The 23038-nt window shown below is 41.9% G+C and overlaps 1 protein-coding gene across 3 annotated transcripts in view; it reads right to left on the bottom strand.

Moving 5' to 3' along the window:
* LOC138672968 (4-hydroxyphenylpyruvate dioxygenase) overlaps positions 1-23038 on the bottom strand; it is a 110210-nt gene that overhangs the window by 61024 nt on the left and 26148 nt on the right. For all 3 annotated transcript variants that reach the window (XM_069761450.1, XM_069761447.1, XM_069761449.1), the window contains 5 exons: positions 9567-9593; positions 7417-7479; positions 7205-7309; positions 5543-5585; positions 2881-2963 (listed from right to left, as the gene is read on the bottom strand). In XM_069761450.1, the coding sequence (XP_069617551.1) occupies positions 2881-2963; positions 5543-5585; positions 7205-7285 (207 nt within the window). In that variant the 5' untranslated portion in view covers positions 7286-7309; positions 7417-7479; positions 9567-9593. The remainder of the gene's footprint in view (positions 1-2880; positions 2964-5542; positions 5586-7204; positions 7310-7416; positions 7480-9566; positions 9594-23038) is intronic.

Genomic DNA, 23038 nt, shown 5'->3' with positions numbered 1-23038 from the left:
ACATCCTAGAACTGTGTTTGCCTTTTTTCAGTCTATGATCTATTAGTCTTTTTCACACGTGCTGTTGCTTAGTTCTATTCCTTCCATTCTATAGATGTAGTTTACATTTTTCTTGCCCAGATGTAGAGTCTTGCATTGTTCACTGTTAAATACCATTCTATTAGTCACTGCCCATTGTTCAAGATTATCTAGATCCTTCTGAATCCTTTCTCTGTCTTTTCTTAAGGTACCGTCACATTAAGCGATGCTGCAGCGATATAGACAACGATGCCGATCGCTGCAGCGTCGCTGTTTAGTCGTTGTGTGGTCGCTGGAGAGCTGTCACACAGACAACTCTCCAGCGACCAATGATGCCGAGGTCCCCGGGTAACCAGGGTAAACATTGGGTTACTAAGCGCAGGGCCGTGCTTAGTAACCCAATATTTACACTGGTTACCATTGTTAATGTAAAAAAAAACAAACACTACATACTTACATTCCGGTGTCTGTCACGTCCCTCGCCCTCAGCTTCCCACACTGACTGTGAGCGCCGGCCGTAAAGCAGAGCACAGCGGTGACGTCACCGCTGTGCTTTACGGCTGGCGCTCACAGTCAGTGCGGGAAGCTGACGGCGAGGGACGCGACAGACACCGGAATGTAAGTATGTAGTGTTTGTTTTTTTTTACATTAACAATGGTAACCAGTGTAAATATTGGGTTACTAAGCACGGCCCTGCGCTTAGTAACCCAATGTTTACCCTGGTTACCAGTGAAGACATCGCTGGATCGGCGTCACACACGCCGATTCAGCGATGTCAGCGGGTGATCCAGCGACAAAATAAGGTGCTGGCCTTCTAGCTCCGACCAGTGATGTCACAGCAGGATCCTGATCGCTGCTGCGTGTCAAACACAACGATATTGCTATCCAGGACGCTGCAACGTCACGGATCGCTATCGTTATCGTTGTTAAGTTGTTCAGTGTGAAGGTACCTTTAGTGCTAGCTTTCTCTCCTAGCTTTGCATCATCTGCAAATTTGATCAGTTTACCTTCAGTTCCCTTATCTAGATAATTTATAAAAATGTTAAACAGCACTGTGGCCAGGACAGAGCCTTGTGGAACCCCACTTGAAATACTTTTCCAATTGGATGTGCAAAAATGTATTACCACTCTTTGAGTACGATCACTGAGCCAGTTATGAACTCACCTAACCGTAGCCTTGTCAATCCAATACTTGGTCATTTTTTCAATAAGGAAAGAAATACTTTCTCAAATGCTTTGCTAAAGTCGAGATATTTTACATCTACCACATTTCCCTGATCCACCCAGTCAGTGATTCCATCATAGAAGGAAATTAGATTAGTCTGGCCTGACTTGTTTGATACAAATCCATGCTGGCTCTAGTTAATTACTGTATTCTTATCCAAGTACAGCATACGTGCTATTTAATATTTTGCTCAAATATATTTCCTGCTATAGAAGCAAAGCTCACTGGCCTGTAATTTCCTGGCTCCATCTTCTTTCCTTTTATGAAGTTAGGGTCAATATTTGCCCTTCCCCAATCTTCTGGGACTTCTCCTGTTTTGCTGGATTTTTCAAAGATTCTGGCTAGCGGTACTGCACTTTCCTCTGCTAGCTCTTTCAGTAGCCTAGGATGTAATCCATCTGGACCAAAATTAATTTAAATTAGCTAAGTATTCCCTCATTCCTTCTATGGTACCGTGAAGATCAGTTGATGTTACATTTGCTTTCTTAGAGAACACAGATAGAAAATAGTATTTAAACATTCAGCCTTCTCAACATCATTTTTGACCACTTCACCCTTTTAATTCTGTAAAAATCCTACAGCATCTCGATTTCTAGGAGGAGGCACGATCAGCTGAATATACAGACGCTGTAAGGCGGGGGACCTGGGTGACAGGCTGACACACGCAGTGCGCATGCCCAGGAATCCTAGCCCCGTGCTGTGCATAATGCATAACACACTACGGGGCTGGGATTCCCAAGGTGGGTGGCCGCACTGCCCACACAGTACTACACAGCGCAGGTGCCGGTTTTGAAGCGAAAACAGCACGGAGGGGGTGGAGCCGAAAGCCCCTGAAGATTTGAGTGACGGCAGAGTAGCGGTTCATGCTGGGGAGTGAGGACCCGCCTCCATGGACAAAGACAGGTATTTTGGATAAGTTTCAAAACGCTTTATTTTGGGAATACATGAACCAAAAACTAAAAGAGCCACCTTGTTAGAATGCAGAATTACTGCTGCACAAAGTGGCTCTTTTAGTTTAAATCGGCTGGAGGGGGGTGACAGTGGCCCTTTAATTTTTCTTTTGCTTTTAAGTCATGTTATGACATTAACTTTTTTTTATCACTAGCACAGTGCCTTGGAATAAGTAGTAATTAGCACATGATATCATTGGGCTGCCTATTAGAAGAGCTGGTGAGTACCAACAAGTTCCTATTTATGAAATTTTATCATTCACTTTGTTTTAACCCTTCAGATTCTTTAGTCAGTTGTGACCATGACATATAATTGATTTTCCTCCAATTTCTGCTGTTGCTATGGAAAGCCATTGGGTGATTGCTTTTGTGCCCAACATATCATTATGCTGCACAATTACAGTTCTGGTCCTGAACAGCAGGCTTCTAGCACCATAAATTTACTAAGTGTGGCACTGTGGGCTTAGTATGTGGCAATGTATAGCCTAGACATTAATAATAATAATCAGTAGGTGCAGGTGTTGCAGTTGCCCCTGAGCCCTGTAGCTTTTGACCCATTTGATATGACCAATAGTACTAAAGACCCATTTTAGTTGGGGAATCCTATTGAAGATATTGCGTTAACCCACGACCTTAAAGTTACACCGCTGAAAATCGTGTAAAGTCACGTAAGAAAAATACATTTACCTGAAACAAAAATTCACAGTCTTCAACCTGAAAAGCTACGTCCTTTACAGCATCTCCATGCTTGTTTAAATGCTGGCCCATCTCTGGAGAATAATGAAGATAAAAGTGTCATGTACATAAGAAGTGTGGGAGCTTTTAGTATAAATTACAACATATTATAAAAGTGGATTATATTGTAAGTTCCATCTTCATCTCGAGTGGAACATCAGTCCTCATACATGTGGAATCATACATGCAGAACATGTCTGTGAGAGTCCTGCTCACAGACAGTCCTAAATTGGTGGTCAATGATCCGGTCCATGACTAGATGTTTAAAGCCTGCCGGAACCATGGATCACTCAGGAGGGAGATTCTTGATTGATTAGTATCAATATTAATTCACTAAAATGTAAGCGTGAAACCTAGCACGTTTATCAAGTATTAAATAAGTTACGTGTAGCTCTTAATATACATTAGTCCTTCAAACTGTAACCTCATTAGTACCGAAAATGTTACTCCTCTTTTTGCAATTTGGCAACCCATCAGTTAGGGCTTGTTCACATGCTTAATTATTTGCAACATTTTTTTCCTCCCATTTTTCAACTGTAAAAAACGTTGCACTACAGTACCAACAAAGTGAATGAAAATTCTGAAATCTCATATTGCTTATTTTACCCTTGTGGATTTGAACCAGCAAAATGTTTTTTTTTTACTTATCAAAATTAATGGAGTAAATGCGAGTAAAAAATAAAAACAAGTAAAAAATGTGTCAAAAACCTGAGTATTTTTAGCACGGTTTTTCTTGACAAACTTTGATTTTTGGTGGAGAAAAATGTGCTGCAAATACTGTACGTGTGCACATACCCTTCGGGCCTGTTCACACTTTGCGTTTGAACAAGCATTTTACAGTACCAACAACGACAATGATATTTCTGAAATCTCATACACATTGCTGTTTATTTTTTCCTTGGATATTTGAAGCAGATTTAAATCTGCAGCTTGTCAATTTTTTTTTAACCCATTGAAGTGAATGGGGAAAAAAAACATCAAAAAAGTGTCAAAAGCGCATGCACAAATTAGACAAAAATCCACAGATTTTACCCTGTGTTTTTCCTGACAACAGACATGTTTTTGGTGCAGTAATGTCTGCTGAAATACAATTTCTCCAAAACTACCATATTTTCAACAAGAATTCAATCATGCCACAGTTTATCGATTTACAAAACTATTTTTGAAGCTACAAAGGTAATGCCACTTCTTGTACAACGATAATTAAATTTAATAATTAAAAAGTCTACTATCCATAAATCATCACGGGCACATAGATCCCTGAAATTAATATGTATAGGATGCCAGACTCAGGGTATGGCCCATTCAAGGATCTCAAACAGACCCTTTAAGATACTGAAAAGCCCAGACTGCACGTCTTTTATAAGTTTGTGAAGTCTACTTTAATCAAATGTGAAAACCATCATGTGCAAAATCGAAACACCACATATCAATATCTGCTCTTTAATCAAACAGTATAGAAATATGACATGACTAAACAAAAAATTAGTTAATTCTTGAATTTAAAGGGGTCAGCCACTTTCTCTTGATGCCTCAGTGACTCACAAGCGGAGTCCAAAATAATATCTGTTTATGGACAAGCTTGTGATCAGACCTGTTCATCAGTCTCCTCAAATAGGAAGCAGCTTTCCTATGTGAAATATTTTACAATTGGAGGAGGATGATGGGCAGGTCTGGTCACATGCTCCTCCACCAGCAGACATCTTATGGGCAGAAGAACCTTTCAGCTTGTCAGGAAAGTTTACATATATTTCTATGAAGCTATCATGCTCGGGTCAAAGGATGTGAAGCCAGTTTGCCCATTGCGATCTGACACTGGACCAATTATAATGGACATCTGAAAGAGCACTTCGTAGTAGTGTTGGTGCAAATTGATTCGAAGGACCCAGTACATCAGCCACAATAATAATCTGTGACTGCTCAACTGTAAGATGCCGTCTGGTAGGAGGTGGTTTTCACAGCTCCCAGCTAACGACCACAGATTACCTATGTGGCTATTGGGCTGGTTCTTGTGGATTAATTTTCACCAACTCTACTTAGTAGCTATTGTGAAAATTGCAAGATTTTCACCATAAATTAAAAAAAAAATTAGACATTAAGTTCTCTATGTACTTTTCCTTAGCTCAGCATTTACATAATGTGATTGTTAAATGAGCACTTTGAATTCTCGTGTCTTCTCAACAAGAAATAGAGTAACAAGCTCAGAGGACATTGGCTGTATTACACCATTACGACCTATGGATGTTATAGAGGGGTACACTTCTCTCACAACCCTCTCCCTCAATGAAAAGCATGAGCCTTTGGCATATTACATACTATTAAATTCTACAAGCCCATAGGTGTTGATCATTGTCATATGAGTGGACCTTTTGAAGACTACAAACATTCATAAGCTCAAGTGTATGCTTTGGCGGAAAGAATTTTCCAAGACGTAGTCAGGCCTTTTAAATTACGGTACTACTCATACCTTCTTACTTGGTGTTTTTAGAAACCAGTGATGCACTTTAGTCTGTAGAGAATATTATTTTTATGGATACAATGGCAGAATATTCCACATCCAAGGTATACATTTCATATAAATAAATGTGATCAGATCATCTTTAAATAGTCTTACCTTGATTTCCTGGATTCAGCGGAGACTGAAAAATGAAAAGTATCTGCAGAAAGGAAGCAAAATATTTAAAAAGGCTTTTTTTCTGTAAAAATTGAAAAATGTATTTCCATATAAAATTACAATAAAAAAAATGAATAAAAATACATGTGCATTGACAAAATGATCTTGCAAAAGAATCATATACAGTAATGTTTGAAAGTTTGTTAACTTCTTAGATTTTAAAATTTAAATTCGACCAAAAACAAAAAACAAAAAAAACAACAAAAGTCCTACAAGTAGAGAAAGAGAACCAAATATAAGAAACTAGATGGTTGCCCGATTCTAACTCATCGGGTATTCTAGAATATGTATGCAGTTTATTGATGAAGATTTCAGAATAATGCAATGAATATACAGGATTCGGGCGGCCGGGCGCGACCAATTAGCGAAGCGTGGTTCAAATCCCGTGTGAATTCACGGCCGGACTGCGTCTGTCGCTGATTGTTCGCGGCCGGCTGGGAGCCAGGGCCAGCTCCAGGTTTTTGAGGGCCTGGGGTGAAAGAATCTGACAGCCCACGTAGCATATAACACAGCCCATGTAGTATATAGCACAGCCACGCAGTATGTAGCACAGCCATGTAGTATATAGCACAGCCCACGCAGTATATAACACAGCCCACGTAGTATATAGCACAGCCCACGTAGTATATAGCACAGCCCATGTAGTATATAGCACAGCCCACATAGTATATAGCACAGCCCATGTAGTATATAGCACAGCGAGGTAGTATATAACAGCCCACGCAGTATATAGCACAGGCCATGCAGTATATAGCACATTCCATTCAGTATATAACACAGCCCATGCAGTATATAACACAGTCCACGTAGTATATAGCAAAGCCCACGCAGTATATAACACAGGCCACGTAGTATATAACAGAGCCATGTAGTATATAACACAGCCCACGCAGTATATAGCACAGGCCACGCAGTATATAACAGCCCACGTAGTATATAACACAGCCCACGTAGTATATAACACAGCCCATGTAGTATATAGCAATGTGGGCACCATATCCCTGTGAAAAAAATAATTAAAATAAAAATTAGTTATATACTCACCTTCCGGCAGCCCCCGGATCCAGCCCAGGCCTTTAGCGATGCTCCTCCTGATGCTCCATTCCCAGTAATGCCTTGCAGCAATAATCCGTGATGATGTAGCGGTCTCGCGAGACCGCTACATCATCTGGGGTCATCGTCGCAATGCATTCTTGGGACCGGAGCGTCGCGAGGAGCGGGAAAGGCTGGCGTGGACTAGATTTAACTACAGCAGTATGGCTAGACATCCAAATGAGACTATCACCAGAAGGAAATACCAGCAGGAATAAAGTATATAAAGCCATATCTGGTGATAGGTGATAGGAAAGACAATATATGAAAACATCAGTTACCCTAAATAGACTGAAGCAAGGCTAACAGAAACTAAACAGAAAGAGAAAAGGTATATCTGCTGTGTCTTGGTGGACAGGGAAGCTGACCACAAAGCAAAGGCTCAAGGGTTCAAACCCAGACAACAGATTCCCTTTAAAAAGGAATCAAGTTATTATTGACAAAAATATATATATACTGTATATATATAATTCAGATCAAAATTTTTTGGTATTATCTTGAACCACTTACCTTGTTCTGCTTCACAACGTGAGACACCACTTCTCGACTGCCAGTCTCCAGTCCTTTGTAAGCAAAAGGTTCAAATCCCATTTTATCACAATAGAAGGATGCAGCCTAGAAGGAGAAGTTCATAATTATATATTGAAAGTAGGTGTTACTGTATTGCTGCATAATTGATTTATAATTTGTGCCATATTGCAGTCTTATGCTATTAAACATACCTGTCTTGCATTTCCAACCCAAAAGGTAAGATGATGGAAGGTTAGGAAGCGACCTCTTTCATGCTTGAAAATAAAATGTATGAAAAATCATAAAAATACATTTCCATTGTAACTAGGATGAGCTACTTACAAGAGAAAACACTACATTTGGTAAATACCTCAACATTAGAAGTAAGAGGTGCGGATGACTTTATGAACCACACTCCTTCCAAGATATGGACATGATCGGCAGGTACTGTGCATCCGTCCTATTCTAATGAACAGGACATGATAACTGCCGATTGTGCACCTATTTCCTCATTGTCACCACTGACTTCCAATTTTGCTGAGAGTGGCTGTAGATGGTTCTGGATACCCAATAAGGAACAGGCCATTTGGGTCTTAGCATTTTTGCATTCTAAAAACATTTTGAATTTGGTGTTGGCGCGGCCTTGTGTTTTGCAACTCTTGATGTACAATTTGTTTTTACAATTTTGGCAAATGAAAATACAAGTGTTTCTTTTTTAAGAATTAAATTTTGTGGCAACAAGCAAAATATCCCCTCAAATCTTTTATTTTCTCTTCTCTGTTCTTCACTGTCATAAATGAAGTGCATATATTTAAAGCGATGACGATGATGTCTCTGGGAGCAGAGATCACCACACTGATCGTAGTACAGATGGGCATGACCATTGGGATCTTGGCAATTGTGGCAGGAGTAAAGCTACTGCATGTATTACAGCATATCACCTCCAATATGTCAAACTCCACGTTATAAAGATACCCATGTATTGTATTACATGGAGGGCATTCACCTGAAAATGTAATATTGTACTTTGGCTGCCTAGCATGGTAAGATCAACTGTTTCAAGAGTTCTGGTTAGTTGTTTTGGCACAGAACCCCCAATGTGAATTTTTTTTTTTACTTTTAATAGGTTTACCAACAAAATACATTGATCAGTTATCCACAGGATTGGTAATGAATACGGAGTGTCTGCTGGGACCCCAACAATCACAATAATGGTGCCCCTAAAGTATTGATTGCTCCATGCACTTCTATGGGATTGATGGCTTGGCCATATTTATCAGTACCACAAAAGTAAATGACTTGGTGGTCAAGCATGCGCACTGCCGTTCCATTTACATATGTGAAATATTTGTGTTCAGCAGAAGGTCCTAGTTGTCAGAGCCTGAATAATCACACATTCACAAGGTGTCTTTTGGAAAAGTGATAAATGTATTTACTGTGAAAACACCTTTAAACCGTTGCCATTGCATATTTATCGGGCAGATGTAAGTTGGCTGACCGAGCAAACGGGCAACTATACTGGAACCAGTACAACCCATGGGGCACATTCCCACCTTCAGTATTTAGTCACAGTATTTGTAAGTCACAATCAAGAGTGGAACAATGAGAGGAAAAGTATACTAGGAACACGTCACCACCACTTCTGTATTTATCACCCACTCCTGGCTACAATACTGGCCAAATACTGAACGTGTGAATGTGGCCTTAATAAGGTACCGTCACATTAAGCAACTTACCAACGAGAACGACAACGATTGTTGACGTTGCAGCGTCCTGGATAGCGATCTCGTTGTGTTTGACACGCAGCAGCGATCAGGATCCTGCTGTGACATCGCTGGTCGTCGCTGAAAGTCCGGAATTTTATTTGGTCGTCAGGTCTGCATGATTCGTCCTGTTTGACAGCAAAAGCAACGATGCCTGCAATGTTTTTCCATGGAGCGAACAACCAGCGAGAACGATAAGTACGTCACTCGATCGCTCCTGCATCGTTCTGCTGTTACAGTGTTTGACGTCTCCTAGCGACCTAAACAGCGACGCTGCAGCGATCGGCTCGTTGTCTATATCGCTGCAGTGTCGCTGAATGTGACGGTACCTTTAGTGATAGGTATTACTGTGGGTAAGTCAACAAATGGCCTATTGGTTGATTCAGCCTTTAAATAAGTTCTCTTTTGTGTGTCCTACAAATGTGTGCTCCTATAGGGTTTCAAAACTTCATTTTGGAAAATAGCATTCCTTGACAATGTTAAAAGTCACTTAGATCGCTTGGCTATGGTGACGGACCCACCACTGACAAATATACAAACCAATGAATGTCTAAATAAAGATTTATACACTTGAAATGTATTCTCATGAATCGGATTACCTTTTCCCCTTTGTCGGTGTAAGAAGTCTGAAAGACAAAACAACAACATAAAAACTTACATCTCTATTCAATTTTTTAACTAGTACACAAAGAAGAAAAGTTTTATTGGTACTCTTAGGAACAATTTGTAATTCTTGAAAACAGTAAGGTGATCAGTCCATAATAGTGTACTTTTGTACTGTATATCTACTGTGAAACAGCAGTGATATAAGTGGATAATATTGACATCCATTGTCCTATTAGACTAAATGCACAGGGATATTATGACACTAGACGGAAGTATCTGACTATACCAATAAATAATTCTTCCCATATACCGTATCTTGTAATAATATATGCATATGCTAAGGAAAAAAAAAACAAGTACAGGGACAAAAATGTATGTAAAATTATATCCGATTTTATTCTTAAATATAAAAAGAAAATTAAAAGCATACAGTTATACAGGAAAATGTGAGTAAACCAAGACCATACGAATAAAAAGGTATAAACTACGTCATATAAAGCATAGCGCATGAAAACATATAATCAAGTGATTCAGCGTAAGTTGATCAATACCACAGTATGGAATAGAAACAAACAATTGCTAGAAAAAATAAAATAAAGAAAATACGGTGCCCCTGACAAAGCTGTGCGTGAAACACTTATCAGGTTTGATGGGTGAGCCTCAATACTCGGACACTGGTCTTTTGATTTAGATGTGATTTTTTTTTTAACTATTTGTCAGAGGTTCTTTGTTCTCTTGATGCAATCATTTTTTTTTCTTTCATTCTTAGTATTACAGGTCCTTTTCAAAAAATTAGCATATAGTGTTAAATTTCATTATTTACCATAATGTAATGATTACAATTAAACTTTCATATATTATAGATTCATTATCCACCAACTGAAATTTGTCAGGTCTTTTATTGTTTTAATACTGATGATTTTGGCATACAACTCCTGATAACCCAAAAAACCTGTCTCAATAAATTAGCATATTTCACCCATCCAATCAAATAAAAGTGTTTTTTAATAACAAACAAAAAAACCAACAAATAATAATGTTCAGTTATGCACTCAATACTTGGTCAGGAATCCTTTGGCAGAAATGACTGCTTCAATGCGGCGTGGCATGGAGGCAATCAGCCTGTGACACTGCTGAGATGTTATGGAGGCCCAGGATGCTTCAATAGCGGCCTTAAGCTCATCCAGAGTGTTGGGTCTTGCGTCTCTCAACTTTCTCTTCACAATATCCCACAGATTCTCTATGGGGTTCAGGTCAGGAGAGTTGGCAGGCCAATTGAGCACAGTAATACCATGGTCAGTAAACCATTTACCAGTGGTTTTGGCACTGTGAGCAGGTGCCAGGTTGTGCTGAAAAATGAAATCTTCATCTCCATAAAGCATTTCAGCCGATGGAAGCATGAAGTGCTCCAAAATCTCCTGATAGCTAGCTGCATTGACCCTGCCCTTGATGAAACACAGTGGACCAACACCAGCAGCTGACATGGCACCCCACACCATCACTGACTGTGGGTACTTGACACTGGACTTCAGGCATTTTGGCATTTCCTTCTCCCCAGTCTTCCTCCAGACTCTGGCACCTTGATTTCCGAATGACATGCAAAATTTGCTTTCATCAGAAAAAAGTACTTGGGACCACTTAGCAACAGTCCAGTGCTGCTTCTCTGTAGCTCAAAAGTGGCTTTACCTGGGGAATGCAGCACCTGTAGCCCATTTCCTGCACACGCCTGTGCACGGTGGCTCTGGATGTTTCCACACCAGACTCAGTCCACTGCTTCCTCAGGTTCCCCAAGGTCTGGAATCGGTCCTTCTCCACAATCTTCCTCAGGGTCCGGTCTCCTCTTCTCGTTGTACAGCGTTTTCTGCCACATTGTTTCCTTCCAACAGACTTACCATTGAGGTGCCTTGATACAGCACTCTGGGAACAGCCTATTTGTTGAGAAATTTCTTTCTGGGTCTTACCCTCTTGCTTGAGGGTGTCAATGATGGCCTTCTTGACATCTGTCAGGTCGCTAGTCTTAAGGCCCCTTCACATTAAGCGACGCTGCAGCGATACCGACAACGATCCGGATCGCTGCAGCGTCGCTGTTTGGTCGCTGGAGAGCTGTCACACAGACCGCTCTCCAGCGACCAACGATGCCGGTAACCAGGGTAAACATCGGGTAACTAAGCGCAGGGCCGCGCTTAGTAACCCGATGTTTACCCTGGTTACCATGCTAAAAGTAAAAAAAACAAACACTACATACTTACCTACCGCTGTCTGTCCTCCAGCGCTGCGCTCTGCTTCTCTGCTCTCCTCCTGTACTGTCTGTGAGCCGGAAAGCAGAGCGGTGACGTCACCGCTCTGCTTTCCGGCTCACAGCCAGTGCAGGAGGAGAGCAGAGCACAGCGCTGGAGGACAGACAGCGGTAGGTAAGTATGTAGTGTTTGTTTTTTTTTTACTTTTAGCATGGTAACCAGGGTAAACATCGGGTTACTAAGCGCGGCCCTGCGCTTAGTTACCCGATGTTTACCCTGGTTACCAGTGAAGACATCGCTGGATCGGTGTCACACACGCCGATCCAGTGATGTCAGCAGGAGTCCAGCGACGAAATAAAGTTCTGGACTTTCTTCAGCGACCAACGATCTCCCAGCAGGGGCCTGATCGTTGGTCGCTGTCACACATAACGATTTCATTAACGATATCGTTGCTACGTCACAAATAGCAACGATATCGTTAACAATATCGTTATGTGTGAAGGTACCTTTACCCATGATGGGGGTTTTGAGTAATGAACCAGGCAGGGAGTTTATAAAAGCCTCAGGTATCTTTTGCATGTGTTTAGAGTTAATTAGTTGATTCAGAAGATTAGGGTAATAGGTCGTTTAGAGAACCTTTTCTTGATATGCTAATTTATTGAGACAGGTTTTTTGGGTTATCAGGAGTTGTATGCCAAAATCATCAGTATTAAAACAATAAAAGACCTGACAAATTTCAGTTGGTGGATAATGAATCTATAATATATGAAAGTTTAATTGTAATCATTACATTATGGTAAATAATGAAATTTAACACTATATGCTAATTTTTTGAGAAGGACCTGTATTTTTGTTTCTACTCCATGCTGTGGTGTTGATCGCCTTAGGGTATGTGTCCACGTTCAGGATTGCATCAGGATTTGGTCAGGATTTTCCATCAGTTTTTGTAAGCCAAAACCAGGAGTGGAACAATTAGCGGAAAAGTATAATAGAAACATATGCACCACTTCTGCATTTATCACCCACTCTTGGTTTTGGCTTACAAAAACTGATGGAAAATCCTGACCAAATCCTGATGCAATCCTGAACGTGGACACATACCCTTATGCTGAATCACATGATTACTTTTTTTCATGCACTATTTTTTATATGAAGTTTTTTTCTTGGCATATGCTTTATTTTTTATGCCATTTTTGGGACAAGATTGAACCTCTTCTGTATGCATTTATTGGTGTACATGTAATAAAATGTGGTGGCATGGAGCATCTTTCTTGAGATTGTGCTTGTTCAGTGGGAGCCTGAAGATTCTAGCTGTGCCTTGTTTAATTCTACAAGTTCTAATTATCCTAATACTCTGCATCCCAGAGGTCTGTCCTGCTCAGGGAACTCTCATCACAAATTACATGGACTCTGAACATCTTTGAAGATTTCCTTTTGTGAACAGAACACCAAGCTCTTTTATTTGTCATCTGAGTGCACAACTCTGGTAGTTGTGGATCACTTTCTACTTCCAGATTCTAGTGACTTTATATATTCATCTACTTTAGTGTTCCTACTTTTGAGGATTTTACTATAAAGGAATTCATCTTATTTTATCCTATACTCAGTGTAGGATTTCAACTCTATTCACTATAAACTTATAATGGCAAATAGTACTAATCAACATTCCATCCTGTCCACCCAAGAATTGACCATATAGGACCCAGCAAAGTATCAGTTGCATTAAATGCAATAAATCAATTAATATTGGAAAGTATAGTCAAGTGCATTGTCCAATATAGTATTAAGAAAAAAAAAACAATTCAGACTATATTAAGGATTTGTTTTTTTAAGAAGTTTATTTTCTAGTAGATTCTATAGACTGAACAGCCTTTTAAATGGAATAAGTCAACATGTTAAATGCCCCCCCAACTAATATAGTCGTAAAGTTTGCGAAAAGAGACCAATTCTGAAAAAATGTAATTTTTCTATGTGAACTTACCTGTATTCCCTCATAATAATCTTGCAAACAATGAATGCTGTATATACAAAGTGTTCATTTAACTCACATTGACCCTTTTCCCCCTCCCACTTGTTGAATATTCATAGCTCTGTCTCGTTGGCCTTCCCACACTCCGGTCCATCAGAGGATGGACAAGGGTTGGCTATGGTGTTTTGCATATGCTGGACTCCTAAGCTTCGGCACTATAATAACGAGGACTCCTAAGAGCTTCCGTGCACTGAACACATGCTAGATTTCCATGGAGAAACAACTAAATATTCTAAATCAGCATTTTTTTTCAGCTTTATAAAAATGATAAATGACACGATTGTGTCCAGTGGTTATGGGGTGTTCAGTAGATATATTACACTATGTATTGAACATAGCCTGCAACAAACATAAATGTACTTACCCGGCAGCAAAATAACCCCGAATAGTGTAGTCAAATGCTGCTAACTGGATTTATAGGCTATAGTAACATAATGGCCCAAATTCATCGGGCATATTTCGCCAGTTTTCTGGTGTAAAACATCTTGAAATGTCACCAAATTGTAGCTCAGCTCGTAGCTACATAAACAATCTGTGACTTTTGACGCTTTCATGGCCATGGCTACCAAATTTTTTTTATAAGTGAACAGGATTTATCTGAGGGGGAGCATGGCCAAGTATGGCAGGTGAAGTCATATTTATGCCAAAAAAAGTGGCGTAAATTACAACATATATGGACCGTACATTTCTTGCATTGGCGCATGGCAGCTGAAAGATGCGACTAATTCTTTAGGAGGCGCACACTTCGTAAGGAATTTAGCACATCACACTACAGCGCACTCTTCAATTAGATTGGGAAACAAACCACCAATCTTGATCAGTGGGGGGTAATGTGATGTTTACCCTGTTTACCATTGTAAATGTAAAAAAACAAAAACAAACAGTACATACTTACATTCCGGTGTCTGTCCCCTCGTCGTCAGCTTCCCGCACTGACTGAGCGCCGGCCGGCCGTAAAGCACAGCGGTGACGTCACCGCTCTGCTTTACGGCCGGCCGGCGCTGAGACAGTGCAGGGAAGCTGAGGCTGGGGGACAGACACCGGAATGTAAGTATGTAGTGTTTTTTTTTTTTTTAACATTTACAATGGTAACCAGGGTAAACATCGGGTTACTAAGCGCGGCCCTGCGCTTAGTAACCCGATGTTTACCCTGGTTACCAGGGGACTTCGGCATCGTTGGTCGCTGGAGAGCTGTCTGTGTGACAGCTCTCCAGTGACCACACAGCGACGAAGCAGCGATCGGCATCGTTGCCTATATCGCTGCACCGTCGCTTAATGTGACGGTACCTTAAGAGATTAGATCTGTTAACATAATGGGAGCTTAATTTCCAGGTTTGGATTATAATTGAATGCAATAATGGTTTGTGTCTAAGATGATAGCCAGGGGACTCGCACTGAACCATTCCGCTGTTACCTTTTTGGTCGCAAACATCCCTCTGCTGCCTCCTATTGTCAGGACAATTATACGATTGACCGTCAATTAATGGATGAGGCTGTGACTGTTACCACTAATAGTCTGGTTATTGGACAACTAACAGTGAACGTATGGTATATACTCCTCCGATTCGAACACATGGAATATACAGTGAAGAGCAAAAGGGTAACATTGTTTTGAACATTTGTCTTTCAGGCTCCATATCTCATTATCCACTATTGCTTTGAAATTGAGACTACCATCATTTTATAGACAATCATCTTAGATATCTCATACTTAAATTTGGCGTTTCAACTATTTAGCATATGATTAGTTATGCAATTCTTGTCATGCTACTGCATTGTTACTGTTTTGCTTCTAAAGATATAAATTTAATTTTTAATTATTTTGTATATCCACTTTTGGCTTGCAACAAAGCCTGACTCCTTCTGGTTGTGCTCTCGGTCAGAATCAAAACGTGTCAACTGAAATTTGGTCTCAAGTCTCTTCTACGCATTACCAAAGTTGGTGCATACTGCTCGACTCACTTGGGTATGCATACAGTTTTTTCTTCAATTCTACCCACAAGTGTTTGATTGGGTTAAGGTCTACTTCATTGTCATTGAACCCTTCCTTCACCAATCTCGACGTATGCGTCATGTTGTCCCGTTGGAACACTATGTCATCCTTTTCATACACATAGTACTTGAGTGTACGAAGTAACTCATCTTGTAAGATACTCATATATACCGTATACAGTTAGGGCCAGAAATATTTGGACAGTGACACAATTTTCGCGAGTTGGGCTCTGCATGCCACCACATTGGATTTGAAATGAAACCTCTACAACAGAATTCAAGTGCAGATTGTAACGTTTAATTTGAAGGGTTGAACAAAAATATCTGATAGAAAATGTAGGAATTGTACACATTTCTTTACAAACACTCCACATTTTAGGAGGTCAAAAGTAATTGGACAAATAAACATAACCCAAACAAAATATTTTTATTTTCAATATTTTGTTGAAAATCCTTTGGAGGCAATCACTGCCTTAAGTCTGGAACCCATGGACATCACCAAACGCTGGGTTTCCTCCTTCTTAATGCTTTGCCAGGCCTTTACAGCCGCAGCCTTCAGGTCTTGCTTGTTTGTGGGTCTTTCCGTCTTCAGTCTGGATTTGAGCAAGTGAAATTGGGTTTAGATCTGGAGATTGACTTGGCCATTGCAGAATGTTCCACTTTTTGGCACTCATGAACTCCTGGGTAGCTTTGGTTGTATGCTTGGGGTCATTGTCCATCTGTACTATGAAGCGCCGTCCAATCAACTTTGCAGCATTTGGCTGAATCTGGGCTGAAAGTATATCCCGGTACACTTCAGAATTCATCCGGCTACTCTTGTCTGCTCTTATGTCATCAATAAACACAAGTGACCCAGTGCCATTGAAAGCCATGCATGCCCATGCCATCACGTTGCCTCCACCATGTTTTACAGAGGATGTGGTGTGCCTTGGATCATGTGCCGTTCCCTTTCTTCTCCAAACTTTTTTCTTCCCATCATTCTGGTACAGGTTGATCTTTGTCTCATCTGTCCATAGAATACTTTTCCAGAACTGAGCTGGCTTCTTGAGGTGTTTTTCTGCAAATTTAACTCTGGCCTGTCTATTTTTGTTATTGATGAATGGTTTGCATCTAGATGTGAACCCTTTGTATTTACTGTCATGGAGTCTTCTCTTTACTGTTGACTTAGAGACAGATACACCTACTTCACTGAGAGTGTTCTGGACTTCAGTTGATGTTGTGAACGGGTTCTTCTTCACCAAATTAAGTATGCGGCGATCATCCACCACTGTTGTCATCCGTGGACGCCCAGGCCTTTTTGAGTTCCCAAGCTCACCAGTCAATTCCTTTTTTCTCAGAATGTACCCAACTGTTGATTTTGCTACTCCAAGCATGTCTGCTATCTCTCTGATGGATTTTTTCTTTTTTTTCAGCCTCAGGATGTTCTGCTTCACCTCAATTGAGAGTTCCTTTGACCGCATGTTGTCTGCTCACAGCAACAGCTTCCAAATGCAAAACCACACACCTGGAATCCACCCCTGACCTTTTAACTACTTCATTGATTACAGGTTAACGAGGGAGACGCCTTCAGAGTTAATTGCAGCCCTTAGAGTCCATTGTCCAATTACTTTTGGTCCCTTGAAAAAGAGGACGCTATGCATTACAGAGCTATGATTCCTAAACCCTTTCTCCGATTTGGATGTGGAAACTATCATATTGCAGCTGGGAGTGTGCACTTTCAGCCCATATTATATATATAATTGTATTTCTGAACATGTTTTTGTAAACAGCTAAAATAACAAAACTTGTGTCACTGTCCAAATATTTCTGGCCCTAACTGTATACTCGAGTATAAGCCGAGATTTTCGGCCCAAATTTTTGGGCTGAAAGTGCCCCTCTCGGCTTATACTCGAGTCAAGGTGGGTGGCAGGGTCGGCGGATGAGGGGGAGAGGGCGCTGAGGCATACCCACCTAGTCCCAGCGATCCTGGCGCTGTCCCTGCCGTCCCACGGTCTTCGGTGCTGCAGTTCTTCCCCTCTCCAGCGGTCACGTGGGACCGCTCATTAGAAAAATGAATAGGCGGCTCCACCTCCCATAGGGGTGGAGCCGCGTATTCATTTCTCTAATCAGCGGTGCCGGTGACTGCTGATAGAGGAAGAGGCTGCGGCACCGAAGACCAGCTGTGACAGGCAGAGGGAGCGTCAGGATCGCTGGGACTAGGTAAGTATTTTATATTCACCTGTCCGCGTTCCAGCCGCCGGGCGTCGCTCCATCTTCCCGGCGCCTCCATCTTCCCGGCGTCTGCGCTCTGACTGTTCAGGTCAGAGGGCGCGATGACGCATATAGTGTGCGCGGGGCCCTCTGCCTGATCAGTCAGTGCAGAGACGCCGGGAAGATGGAGGCGCCGGGACCGGACGCTGGGAGCTGCAAGCAAGAGAGGTGAGTATGTGTTTTTTTTTTTTTATTGCAGCAGCAGCGGCGGTGGCGGCACAGATTTATGTGGAGCATCTATGGGACAAAATGAACGATGCAGAGCAGATATGGGGCACAGATATGGGACAATAATGAACGGTGCCGAGCACAGTATGGGGCACAGCTATGGGGCAGTATGAACGGTGCAGAGCACAGTATGGGGCAGAGCTATGGGACAAAATGAACGGTGCAGAGCATATATGGGGCACAGATATGGGGCAATAATGAACGGTGCAGAGCATATATGAGGCACAGATATGGGGCAATAATGAACGGTGCAGAGCACTGTATGGGGCAGAGCTATGGGACAAAATGAATGGTGCAGAGCATACATATGGGGCACAGATATGGGGCAATAATGAACGGTGCCGAGCACAGTATGGGGCACAGCTATGGGACAAAATGAACGCTGCAGAGCACTATATGGGGCACAGCTATGGGACAAAATGAACGGTGCAGAGCATATATGGGGCACAGATATGGGGCAATAATGAACGGTGCAGAGCATATATGGGGCACAGATATGGGGCAATAATGAACGGTGCAGAGCACAGTATCGGGCACAGCTATGGGACAAAATGAACGGTGCAGAGCACTATATGGCACAGCTATGGGGAACTAATGATCTATTTTTATTTTTGAAATTCACCGGTAAATGCTGCATTTCCACCCTAGGCTTATACTCGAGTCAATAAGTTTTCCCATTTTTTTGTGGCAAAATTAGGGGGGTTGGCTTATACTCGGGTCAGCTTATACTCGAGTATATACGGTAGCTCAGCACTGAGACCACCATCGATCCTGGTCAAGCATCCATGATTAACGGAGCTTAGTCTCCAGAAACGCGTCGAGAGTCACACCCATTCGGTTTTGTGCTGAAGTTTGTATCCTCTGTTACACGTTTTGTGAATAAAGAAATTTTATCTTCACGGATTCGGTGGAACTGGACAGCTTTCTTAATTTCAAGCATCCAATGCCTTTTGACTATGAAACAACCCTATATCTTCAGGCTTCCTCCACTGAACTTGATATTTACTTCAATTTCTCAGTACATTAGCCCTTTTTTCCCTTGTTTCTTTCAGACTAATTTGCACATATCAGATCCTAGTCTATTGACTTTTATGTCATTGCTCCAAATCACCCGTTTCAAATTTTTAAATGTCCACTTTTCATACTTGTTTGCAAACTCGAGCCGACGCTTCATATGACAAAATTGAAGTTGAGGCTTCTTCACCTTTTTATTGGGCCTCCATTCCAGACTTGTGTAATGTGCGTTGCACGGTCCTTGCATTGATGCCTGTGATCTCACTATTATGAAGCATATGAGCCACTTCCACTGACGTGTTTGTTGCACTAGAACGGATAGACCTTGGGATGAGCCGACTTGCCTGGATGTCCACATTTTGGCTTCTGACTAGATGGACAGACTTTATTTTTACTCTTCCAAATGTCATGGCACTCACATGATGCAGTTTGGCAATTTTCTTGGCCAAAAAACGTCATCGATGAGCTGGATGATGCGGTTTCTCTTTTCTTCGGAAATCGTCTTCATAGCTGCTCTTCAATTCGAACCAGTGACCTTTCACTTGGGAATCAACCTAATAATACACTGAGCTATTAGGGAATGTGAGAACAGGTTGTATTTTGGAGTATTCAGGTAGAAAAAATATTTTTCCACCACCAATACAGTGAGTTGACAAGAATCTGCATAACTAATCACATGCTAAATAGTTGCAAGTTAAATTTATATACGATATAGCCAAGATGATTGTATATAAAATGATGGCAGTCTCAAGCTAAAAGCAGAAATGGATATTGAAATATGGAGCCTGAAAGTTAAACGTTCAAGACATTGTTACCCTTTTGCTTTTCACTGTATACACACTCGAAAAATAAAGGGAACACTTAAACAACACAATGTTACTCCAAGTCAGTCACACTTCTGTGAAATCAACCTGTCCAGTTATGAAGCAACAGTAATTGTGAATCAGTTTTTCCTGCTGTTGTGCAAACTGAACAGACAATAGGTAGAAATTATAGGCAATCACCAAGATAACCCCCATCAGAAGGTGGTGACCACAGACCATTTCTCTGTTCTCATCCATTTTGGTTGTTACTTTGGTCACTTTTGTATTTTGTCATTGTTCTTACCCCTAGAGGTACAATAGCATGAGGCGGTGTCTACAACCTATAGAACTTGCTCTGGTAGTGCTGCTCACCCAGGATGGCACATCAATGCGAGCTGTGGCAAGAATGGTGGCTGTGTCTGTCAGCACTTCACCAAGAGCATATACCAGGAGATAGGACAGTACACTAGGAGACGTGGAGGGGGCCGTAGGAGGGCAACAACCCGGTATCAGGACCTCCTTTACGTTTGCTGAAAGTGTCAGAAACAGACTTCATGAGGGTAGTGTGAGGGCCCAATATCCACAAGTGCATTTTGTGCTTTCAGCCTAACACTGTGCAAGGCGATTGGCATTTGCCAGAGAACACGAAGATTGGAAGATTCTACATTGGCGCCATGTGCTTTTCATGGTTGAGAGCAGGTTCACTGACCACATATGACAGACGTGACAAAGACTGGAGACGCCGTGGAGAACATTTGGGTGCCTGCAACATCTTCCAGTATGACAGATTTGGCAGTGGGTCAGTAATGGTGTGGGGAGACATTTCTTTGGAGGGCTGCACAGCCCGCCATGTGCTAGCCAGAGGTACCCTGACTGGCACTAGTTACAATGAGGTGATCCTCAAACCCATTCGGAGACCCTATGCAGGTGCACTGGGCCCGGGGTTCCTTCTGATGCATGACAATGCTAGGCCTCATATGGCTGATGTGTGCCAGTATTTTCTACATGATGAAGGCATTGATGCTGTGGACTGACCTGCCCGTTCCCCAGACCTGAATCCAATCAAGCACATCTGGGACATCATGTTTAATTCCATCCATTAATGCCACATTGCACCACAGACTGTCCATCAGTTGACTGATGCTTTAATCCAGGTCTAGGAGAACTTCCAGGACAACATTCGCAGCCTGATCAGGAGCCTGCACAGGCGTTGTAGAGAGGTCATACGGGCATTTGGAGGCCACACAAGCTACTCAGCAGGATTTCCTTGTCTTCAGCCATTTCTACTGAAGGTGGATCAGCCTGTAATTTCATTTTCCACTTTTATTTTTAATATCATTCAAAATCCAGACCTCCAAGGGATATTCATTTTGATTTAAATTGATAATTTTTATGTTTTATTGTTCTCAACGTATTCCACTATATAATGAATAAAGGTTTCCAACTGGAAAATTACATTCAGTGATATCCAGGATGTGGTATTTTAGCGTTCCCTTTATTTTTTTGAGCAGTGTATGTACCCCGGTACGGTCACTGCTAACTTCAAAATAACCCAAGAACTATTCATTGCCAACACCAATCGTTTTTTACAGGCCGATCGGCTGCCTGGTTTCCGGTGGCGTATAAACGGGAATCATGCATACCCTTATATGTATCTCTGCAGGATCACCAATTATAATTCACCTTGTCCTTTTATCAGCACCTAAGTTCCACCCACACACCTCCCCACGATGACTCGTAACAGTGCTGGTCATGAGATGTGGCTTCAGTTTCAGAAAATTTTGAGATTTCCAATTTCCAGGATATTTCCGCCCTTGGGGATCACAGGCAGGATATAATTAATGTCATATTTTTATCTTGATTTTACCGTTACCCAGAGACCAAACATGACCCAGTTCACACCACCTATCAGGCAGTTACTTAATTGGAGAAATTCTAGTGAACACGGTTGTACCCTCGCTACAATTCCAAAAAATGTCAAATAAAGGAGACTCCAGCTTAACTTCAATAACAACTTGTTTACTCAGCACAGTTCGTTCAAGTACTGGCACTTTGGGTATCGCATTCAGTACCTTCTCTTCTGTCCCTGTTCTGTCCTTTTCTTCACTATGCTCAGTCCCGGGTCGAACCAAATCTTCCGTTCCAGCAGAATCTATTCCATACAGAATTCTTGCCTCACATGGGGGAGTCCTACACTGTTTCGCCCCAGTTCTAAGAACTGCCGCCCAGGCACAGACTTGCCACATCTTGCTTGTGCTGCCCGGCTGAACCAAACTTCTTTCTTCTCAATGGGGACAGATTCTTTTAACTGCATCCACAGCTCTGCCGCACTTCTTCCTCCTAGGGGAACCTTCCTGTGCAAGCTGTTCTAAGCTGGGCCCCTTTCTTCAACGTTGCGGGGCACATCGACTTCTGGCCTGGCAGCCCTGTGAGCTGCACAGGCGCCAATGCCCTGACTAACTAGTACCAAGAATTTACATTATACTTATTCACTGTGCCCCTTCTATTCTAACTACCGTATATACTCGAGTATAAGCTGAGATTTTCAGCCCACTTTTTTGGGCTGAAAGTCCCCCTCTCGGCTTATACTCGAATCATACCCAGGGGTCGGCAGGGAAGGGGGAGCGGAGGCTGTCTAATTATACTCACCTACTCCTGGCACGGTCCCTGCAGGTCCCTGGCTTCCCCGGCGCCGGCAGCTTCTTCCTGTACTGAGCGGTCACATGGTACCGCTCATTACAGTAATGAATATGCGGCTCCACCTCCCATAGAGGTGGAGCCGCATATTCATTAATGTAATGAGCGGTAATGGTGACTGCTCAGTACAGGATGAAGCTGCTGGCGTGGGGAAACAGGGACTGAACAGCACCAGGACTAGGTGAGTATAACGGGGAGGGGGAGCGCTGCGCGAT

The sequence above is a fragment of the Ranitomeya imitator genome, chromosome 3, assembly GCF_032444005.1.
Source record: "Ranitomeya imitator isolate aRanImi1 chromosome 3, aRanImi1.pri, whole genome shotgun sequence".
Lineage (NCBI taxonomy): Eukaryota > Metazoa > Chordata > Amphibia > Anura > Dendrobatidae > Ranitomeya > Ranitomeya imitator.
This window is presented reverse-complemented; position numbering and strand designations above follow the sequence as displayed.